The 9,833-nt window shown below is 42.4% G+C and overlaps 1 protein-coding gene across 1 annotated transcript; it reads left to right on the plus strand.

The window, feature by feature from the left end:
* The first annotated feature begins 236 nt into the window (after window positions 1–236).
* On the plus strand, window positions 237–4,841 carry FABP5 (fatty acid binding protein 5). Its single transcript, XM_060127582.1, has 4 exons — window positions 237–395; window positions 2,770–2,942; window positions 3,325–3,426; window positions 4,593–4,841. Exons 1-4 carry the CDS (start codon window positions 317–319, stop codon window positions 4,644–4,646), a joined length of 408 nt encoding a protein of 135 aa, XP_059983565.1. The 5' UTR covers window positions 237–316; the 3' UTR covers window positions 4,647–4,841.
* The last annotated feature ends 4,992 nt before the right edge of the window (window positions 4,842–9,833 follow it).

Raw genomic sequence — 9,833 nt, forward strand, 5'->3', positions numbered from 1 at the left:
GGAGGCGCGGGAACGTGCAGGGGCTGGCGTCCGGTGTGGTGTGGGGCGCGCCGGGCGAGTCCCTGCTTGCAGGAGGCGCCGGAGGAGTCCTCGCGGCCGGGGCAGGTGGAGCGGGTTTGCCTGTCTGGACCCCCGGAGCGAGGCCCGGAGGCGGGGTGCCGGGCGGGCGAGGCGCTCCTCTCATTGGCCGCCAGGCGCCGCCCTGCGCGCGCTCCGCCTTTATAAAGCAGCCGCGGTGGCCTGGCGTCCGCACGCCAGGTTCCCGGCGCCCGACCCTCCTTCGCTTTCTCTGCACGCTCGCCCGCCCGCGCCCACCATGGCCACCATTCAGCAGCTGGTAGGAAGATGGTGCTTAGTAGAGAGCAAAGGCTTTGACGAATACATGAAGGAAGTAGGTGAGGTTCCCCAGCATGCGGCGCTGCAACGTGGCACGTGTATGTCTATCTGTCCCTAGGTCCCCTTCGGCGTGCTGGGCTCAGAGGCTGGGCATGTTTGGCTGCCTATCGCCGACCCCGTTATCCTCTTCCACCTACGTCACGGGCGAGCGGCGGGGAGAGCGTGGGCCTCTCGGTCTGCCCCGCTCTCTGCTGCTTTCCCCTGGGCGCCACCGCACTTGCTCCCTGCCTTTAGCGCGCTCACCCCCTCTCCCACCCCCAACTTCACTTCTTTCGACCCCTCCAGGCAGCCCTCTTAACTTTACCTATTTTTTTCCTCCACTACTCGTCCTCCCTAATCCTGACCCCGTCCTCCCACTCGCACTCACTCCGTCGTGGCCGCACCCACTCGCCTTGCCCACCCTGCCGCATCTTTGTTCCTAGATGGCGCGCGGGGTCCCCTCCCTCTTCTCCACGGGGACGCGGTTTCTAGCAGAAATCCTTTAGAGGGTCTGAACCGGGCTACTGCTTCAGCTTCCATTCCGCTCTCGGCTGCATCTCCCTTATCCGCAGGTCCCCCACCCGCCCTCTCCGGGTGCGCCGGGCCCTTTGGGTTGGCACGGCTCCCCGGGGAGCGTCGGGGCATCCTCGCCTCCGCGCCCCAGAGCGGCGCTCGGAGGCGTGGCACTGGCGGCGCTGTACTGTTGGCTGGTGGCCTGTGGGAGGAGCGCAGTGAGGTTGACTGTGCCCGGGGATGGGGAGGCAGTGCGCCGCGGCCCTGGCCTCTGCATCTAGAGGGTGGAGGGCAGAGAGGCTTTGTTGGGAAACCGCGATCAGAAACTGCCGGTCCCTCCTGCGGCTGCTTTCCTACCACATCCAAGATGGCTGTGGCTTTGCAGAAGGCGCTTGACTTATTAAAAGCCTTCCAAGGAAGGATGAGTCTCTGTAGGAAGATTCAAGTTGTCACTCAAAATAGTGCTGAATTTTCTCCTGTCTTTTTCCTGAGCCGGTGACAACGATTGCATGCTGGTTGAAACACTGGGTAGATTGGCAAACAAAGATGAACCTTTGTCACAGGCCCCTAGGAAGTGGGATGGTGAAGCATGGCAAAGATCCTATCTGAGACAACTGCTGGGACTGGGGGACGCTTTAGAAGTCGCCCTCCCACAAATGTTGACATGACTGCTTTCTGGTGCACAAGTCGCTACAAAGACCTAGGCCCTGAGGTACTTCAGAAACACACCTTCACTAACCTTTATGCAAGACAGTGGCTGCTTAAGGCTGGTTCTGTGGTGACTCTTGAGTGTCTTTACGAGCCTGTGAGTAAAGCCACCTAACGTACTCAAATCAAAGAAACTCATTTGTGTTTGCTCACATGTGTGAGGACCGGAGAAGGCTGTTTCTCTGCCCATTGAAAGCGAATGTGTTTATCAGATGGCTGGTTTCCAGAGTTCTGGAGTCATGAAGGTTGTCAAGGCTCAATTCATTAGAGAGCAATCAAGGTGTAGGAAAAGCAGAGCCTTTTATTTGTCCAAAGTGAGAATATCTAATGACTCTAACAAAACAAGGCACCAGCCTTGAGCTGGCAAAAGAGAAGTCTTCACGGGGACATTTCAAGCCTGGCTGAGTGTTCATCATCAAGTCAGTTCCTCTGTCTAGGTTGTAATCTCCTCATCTGTGAAACCGAGATTTCGCCTAGAACTAAGTTTCCTACTAAATGTTAACGTTAAGGGGAAATACACAGATTATAAATTAAATATATCAATACAGTAATTGAGTTACACAGCTCTGAAATAGTTACTCTGTTTGAGGGTAAGATTTTTCCTGTTTGCTAGCGTTATGATTGTGCAGTTAAGTCTTAAAACTTTGTGTAATTGGCGTATCTCAGGATCAATGTTGATTTTGCATAGTCTGCTAATCAAATATTTATCAGGGACCTTTTATGTGCCAGACTGTGTGCTGGAGTCATAGAATACAATGGTTGGCAGAATTGAGGAAATTGTAGAAGTTCGGATATCTTCCCTAACTTTCTGAAAGCCAGCAGAGCGTGGTGGCTGAGCTATTTGGAGGCCCACGGCCTGCCTGCATTGTTGGCTCGCAGCCCCCTCCCTCCCTAGCTGAATGAGCTTGAGTGAATTACATCAGTGCCTCACCTTCTCATCTGTAAAATGGAGACAGTGTATCCACCTTCCACAAGGTTGTCATAAGGCTGCCATGAATAATATATGTCAAGTATGAACACATGGTGAGCACTGGATATGTGTTCACGGTGGTTATTGATAAGTGAATAGGTGAAAATATGCACAGCATAGTGATTACAATTGAATTGCTGCTTTTATTATGTAAACTATAACTTTGGTCTTCCTATTGTTTAACACGATATAACATTCTACAGGAGTGGGGCTAGCTCTGCGAAAAATGGGTGCAATAGCTAAACCGGACTGTATCATCACTTCCGACGGCAAAAACCTCACCATAAAAACTGAGACCGCTTTGAAAACAACACAGTTTTCCTGCATCCTGGGAGAGAAGTTTGAAGAGACTACAGCTGATGGCAGAAAAACTCAGGTCAGTCCTAACTTATAATATCACAGAAGCTTCTAGAATGATAGATTCTATTAATAACAGTCTTACTGCTTCCAGGCAAGAACTTAATGAAAAAGTCACAAGTTGTTTTATGAATTGAGTTGTGACAAATTAGTGAAAGTACCAGCTTCACAACATAGTCTATTTTGTAAAAATAGTTGAAGGGACACGAGAAAGAGCGCGTATCTCTTATGTGCATCTAGATTGAAAAGTGTAAACTGTGTTACAAATGAAATCAGTATGGGCTAATGAAGTAGACTCGGAAGGGAAAAGATGAAAAAATGTTGGTTAAGGAGGTTATGAGTCACAGAAACTCTCTTTTATTGTACTTTGGAAGATTAAGAAATATACTTTATTTTGGCAGACTGTCTGCAACTTTACAGATGGCGCATTGGTTCAACGTCAGGAATGGGATGGAAAGGAAAGCATAATAACAAGAAAAGTGGAAGACGGAAAATTAGTGGTGGTAAGTGTCTGACATCTTCTATTTTATTGGGCTTCTTGTTTGAACTCGTAGTTCACATGGGTGTTCTGTATCACTGATCATAAGCAGGAGAACTAGGTTTGGAAAGGAAAAAACTGCAGAGTAACAAGGTAAATACAAAACACTAATAACTAAGAAAGCCCTTTGTAGAGATAGAGAAGTGAGATGATGTACTGGAGGATGTAGCAGGAGCTGGGTTTAGTCCATGCTCTGCTGCTACATTTACAGTTCAGGCACACTTCAGAGATATTGCAGGTTGGATTCCAGACCACCGCAATAAACTGAGTATCACAATAAAGTGAGTCATGTGAATTTTTTGGTTTCCCAGTGCATATAAGTTATGTTTATACTATTATGTTAAGTGTGCAATAGCCTTATGTCTGAAAAAACAATATACATACCTCAATTAAAAAAATACTTTAGGGCTTCCCTGGTGGCGCAGTGGTTGAGAGCCCGCCTGCCGATGCAGGGGACACGGGTTCGTGCCCTGGTCTGGGAGGATCCCACATGCCGTGGAGCGGCTGGGCCCATGAGCCTACGCGTCTGGAGCCTGTGCTCCGCAACGGGAGAGGCCACAACAGTGAGAGGCCCGTGTACTGCAAAAAAAAAGAAAAACAAACAAAAAAACTTTATTGCTAATAACTGCCCCCAAATTACAATAGTAATACCAAAGATCACTAATCACTGATCACCAAAACCAATATAATAATAATGAAAAAGTTTGAAATATTGTGAGAATTACTAACATGTGACACAGAGACAGGAAGTGAGCAAATAATGTTGGAAAAATGGCGCCAATAGACTTGCTCAATGCAGGGTTGCCACAAACCTTCAATTTGTAAAAAAATGTCTATATATTCTTAGGCATACGTTTTTCTGCTTCTTTAATATGAGGAATAGTGTTTGCTGAGACTGAATGAATAGTTTAGATATTGCAAATCAGTATTTAGTTTTCAGTTAAGCATATGCACGTCATAAGCAAAATAACAGGTTCTAGCTTTTCAAACCCAGGAATCCTAAAGTGCATTTTCTTCGTCTATGAAGTAGATTACAACGTTTTGTAGGATTGTGGTCCTAGCATTTAACTATCACCATTGCTCTGTGATGTAAGACTAACCTGACTCTTCTAATATCACTCTTTCTCCTAGGTATGTGTCATGAACAATGTCACCTGTACTCGGGTCTATGAAAAAGTAGAGTAAAACTTTCATCATCATTTTGGATAGGAAGCTGAGAGGATGAACAAGCTCAGTTCAATGAGCAAATCTCCATACTGCTTTTTTTTTCATTACTGTATTCAATTATCTTTATCACAAACATTTTACTTTAACTATTTCAAAGTGTCGGTTTAATTAGGATCATCTCTTTGGTTAGTAAATAAATCTGTTTGTGCTATACCAGTTTTGCATGTTTTTTTAAGCTTTATAGGAATTTAGTGATGAGTTTTAACATTTATGAATGGAATAAATTCTGGGGTAGCCTTGAGGTTACCATATTGAGATTATATTTTAGTAATTTATATGTAGAGCTACTTCTGTGGCAAATAAACTACCAATCATTAATCTTGCCCTATGCTATTTGAACTTTGTCTCAACTGAAGAATCTTAAATTTGTGACAGAGACTGTTCTCGTTGAAAAATAGCTACATAAATAAACTTTATAATTTAAATATTAGAATAAAGGTTAAATCATACTTTTAATAGTGTGCTTATAACTATTACTCAGGAATTCTGAGCCAGAAGTTCATTTAATAAACTTTCTGAGAACCTACCATGTGCCAGGCAGTCTTCCAGAGGTTAAGGTATATCTGAACACAAGGACAAGTCATTGCACTTGACAAGAAACACTCATCTTTGAAAGTACATAGTGTGCTCATTAACAAAAGCCGTAAAAGTAATTGAGCTCTGAATGAAATACTTGTGTGTATATATAAAGAATAACTAGAATTCTAGTGACTCCTTTCCCATTTCTCAAGCCAAATAACAACTATCTGCAATTCACATTTGGAGAAATTCCTATAGGCACTGGGCTAAAACTATGTACATGATCCTCAGAGCAATACTTAGGGGAGGTAGTAACATCATCTATGTGCTGCAAATAAGAAAATAGGTTTTTGACTACCTAACTTGTTCAAGGACATAGGAAGCAGGAGAGTTGGAGTGGGAACCTACAACTCATGGAGTCCACTCATGACTGGTCAATCATTCTACAGCACTGCCTCTTCTCAGTGGTATAAAGATCCTGAGTTTAAAGTACCTAAATGTAATAACTGAGACTTTTCTGAAACTACTCTCTAGGCACTAAAATATTAGCTGGCAAGAATCTTTAATTACTGAAAGCTAGCAGTCAATGAAAGAGTTGGACTCACTGATACCCTAGCTCTGTGTTGTCCAATATATAGCTGTAGCCCCAGGTGGCTGATGAGCACTGGGTAAGTAAAATACACATAAGATTTAAAGAACTTTATACCAAAAAAAAAGGAAAACACCTCTGATTTTTTTTATATTGATTACATGTTGAAATCATATTTTTGGATACAGTTGGTTACCTAAATATTGTATATTAATCAAATTAATTTTACCTGTTTCTTGTCTTTTTTAATGTGGCTAGGGAATATTTAAAAATTACATGTGCTAAAAAAAATTACATGTGCTGGCCTTTTTTTTGGAGGGGGGTCCATATTTTTAGTTGGACAGTGCTGGTCTAGACTTCCTTTTCTATTTGAATTTCATCTTGTTTATTTTCATCTCCATACTAGAGTTCCTCTTTCATCCCCCTTTTCCACTTCTAATAATAGTGTACATTTATATGACTCCCTGAACCGAACACTGGGCCAAGTACTTTGAAGAGTTTTATAATTCTCAGAACCACCCTAAATGATGTGTATTAACAATTGTTTTCTGCATTACTTAGATGAGGAAACTAACTCTCAGGGTCTAGGTAATGATACCGAGCCATACAGCTAGTACGAGTCAGAACAGATTGGAGCACAAGTTCATCTGACTAAAACCTGTGCAACCAGCACCATGTTCTAATGTCTGTATTGCTTCAGTTTATGGACAGTGGAGTATTACTAGAGGAAGGGTAGGCCCATGTTTCTTCCATGGGGGGAGTTGTTGACATTTTGGGTGAGAGAACTTTTCTTCATCGTGCTGAGCTGTGGCAAGTTGGTGTCCTAAGATCATTGCCACAAAATGCCCATGGTACCCATCAGTCTACCCCAAACACCCTATACATTTCCAGATGTCTTCTAAGGGTATGGTAGCATACCTAGTTGAGAACCACTGGGTAGAACAAGAACAAATGTAGCTCAACTTCATCTTATCTAGTGTCAATCAAGCCCTCCTTTCTGCTAAGCAATCCTTTAACATCAGTTCACCCCTTATCAAAAGGTATAAACTAGTGCTTTCATTGAATATTTTTATTTTCTCTTAACTGGTAGTATGTTGGAATGTATTCTGTTTAGTTCTACAACACACTGCATGTGTTGGGAGTTTCACTCCCTGAGTTTCACCCAGGTCTATCAGATCTCCTGTTTTCTTCTCTATGCTTCAACACTTTATTGTCGATAACTTATTGGACATTTCCCTATAGATGTCACGTTTAATTTCAAACTGGTTTAATCTCTCTAAAATTTAGTGTGGCGATTTAAGTGTTGGGGCTTTGGAAGCAGACAATACTGGAATCCAATTCTGGCTCTCTACCCTTTTAAGAATTGTGTGACTTAGGGCAGGGTTACTTAACTCCTCTGAACTCTAGTTATACCCTTTGTAAAAGACACAGACCTACTAGAGAACGGACTTGAGGATATGGGGAGGGGGAAGGGTGAGCTGTGACAAAGCGAGAGAGAGGCATGGACATATATACACTACCAAATATAAGGTTGATAGCTAGTGGGAAGCAGCCGCATAGCACAGGGAGATCAACTTGGTGCTTTGTGACCGCCTGGAGGGGTGGGATAGGGAGGGTGGGAGGGAGGGAGATGCAAGAGGGAAGAGGTATGGGAACATATGTATATGTATAACTGATTCACTTTGTTATAAAGCAGAAACTAACCATTGTAAAGCAATTATACCCCAATAAAGATGTTAAAAAAAAAAAAAGATACATTGCCTGACTTGTAGCACTTCGCATAGGGCCCAGCACATAGTAAAGGCTTAATGTCTCTCCAGTACTGCCCAACAGAACTTTCTGCAGTGATGGAAATGCAGTGTATCATCTGCACTATTCAACACATCGGCACTAACCCCATCTAGGTGGGTATGGAAGCACTTTAAACACGGCGAGTGCAACTGAGGAATTGAATTTTAAATTTTATTTAATTTTCATTAATTAAAATGTAAATTTAAATACCCACATATGGTCAGTAACTGCTGATTTGGACAGCACAGGATGGTAACCTCATGTTTTCCAAAATCAGTCTTCTTGTTTTGATTCCAAACCTACTCCTCTTGTGGTATTTGTTCATCTCAATCCATGGGAATGTTAATTTTCTAGTTCTCTAGCTAAATGCTTTGGAGTCATCTTTAATTCCTTTCTTTCTTTCCCATGCTATAGCTAATCCACTAGCAAATGATTTCAGCGTTACTTTCAGAAAGTATCTAGAATTCAAGTACTTCTTACCTCTTCCACAGATACCACTGTGATTCAGACTCCACCGTTCTCTCTCCCTTGATCTCCCTGTTTGCATTTTTATTCTTCCAGAGCTATCATTTTAAAATACACGTTTAAATATGTCACTACTCTGGTGAGAATCCTCCACTGGCTTCTCATTTCATTCAGAGTAGAAGCCAAAATATTTGCAGAGGTCTTATGTGATCTTGCCGCTTCTCCTGGTTGTTTTTTCCTTTCACTCTCTTAGCAAATATTCCCTTCCAGTAGACCATTGTTGACACAGCTATGCTCCTGCCTCAGGGCCTTTGCACCTATTGTTGCCGCTGCCTGGAACAATCTACCTTCTGAAATCTGCTGCCCAGGCTTTCTCTGCTTTCTCACTTCCTTAAAGGAAGTCTCTTCTCACCCTAGCAGTGAGTCATCCCCAGAGTGTATATTTGCTACCACCCCTCCCGCATACTCTGTATTCCCCTATGCTGCCCTTGCCCTTATCACTAGTCCTGCCTAACTATATGTTTACTTGGTTTTTCGGTTAAAAAAAATTTTTTTTTTGTGGTTATTATCTGTCTCTCTCCCTGGAAAGTAAGCTCCATGAAGAAGGGGCTTTGTTTTTATCATGTTCTCTATCACTCACCTAGGAAACAACCTAGCACATAGAAGATGCTCAATAAATATCTGTTAAATGAATAAATTCATTAATAAATTAATGGCTCTTCTGTGGCTATTTAACATATTTTAATATTATTTAAGACCCTTTATGATTTTGCTTCAATTTATGTTATTTTTTTAAACCATATTTCTTACCTTTGTACAAATCATTCAACTTAATTAGGTCATTTACTTAGCCCAGAGGTAGTGTACTTGATGACTGTAGAATATGAATGTTTGAAATAGGAAGTAAGGAACTCAGTCTAGTTTCTGAACTGGCATGCTGTGACACTCTGCCTCACCAAGAACTAGGCTGCCCGATTGTGAGCAACATTTAAAACTTATTTTACTGCAGCTGAGTATTCTGCCAACAGGCAATGTCTGTCAAACAGAACTTGACCTGAGTTGTTTGTGGAGCGTGGTCCAGATTAGATACAATCTACCACAAGTCAAATGGTTTAACATAAGTCAAGTTCTCACCAAAGAAAAATGTACAGGCAAGAGATGACTTAACTTTCAGATTATGTCCTTGAGTGCTGCGAGGGCATTGACTGTTCTCTTCAAGCAGAATGAGTGCCTAAGGATGCAGGGTTATTGGCGCATCACACCTGTGAGGTCTTTCTAGGCAATATGTGGCTTTGCTCTGTGCTAGTATAATTATGTTTCATTTATTGCTAATTTAGCGGTTTCTTGAGTCTTAATCTCGTCAACAGTTTTCTCAAAACTCTGGTATTTGAAATTATGCTAGGACCATAAAATGATGGAGAGCCATGTTTTTAGCACCTAGGTTTTAGTTTTGCTAGCTCAGCTGAGGCTCTTACTCAATTCTTTCTGCTTATTAATTAATGATTATTAATGTTGTACTTAAAATTCACTTTTTTCTATTTTTTTAAAATTGGGGTATAATTGCTTACAGAGAAGTGAATCAGCTATATGTATACATATATTCCTTCTTTTTTGGATTTCCTTCCCATTTAGGTCACCACAGAGCACTGAGTAGAGTTCCCTGTGCTATACAACAGGTTCTCATTAGTTATCTATTTTAGGCATAGTAGTGTATATATGTCAATCCCAATCTCCCACTTCATCCCACCCCCTCCTCTCCACCCTTGGTGTTTATACATTTG

The sequence above is a fragment of the Lagenorhynchus albirostris genome, chromosome 17, assembly GCF_949774975.1.
Source record: "Lagenorhynchus albirostris chromosome 17, mLagAlb1.1, whole genome shotgun sequence".
NCBI lineage: Eukaryota > Metazoa > Chordata > Mammalia > Artiodactyla > Delphinidae > Lagenorhynchus > Lagenorhynchus albirostris.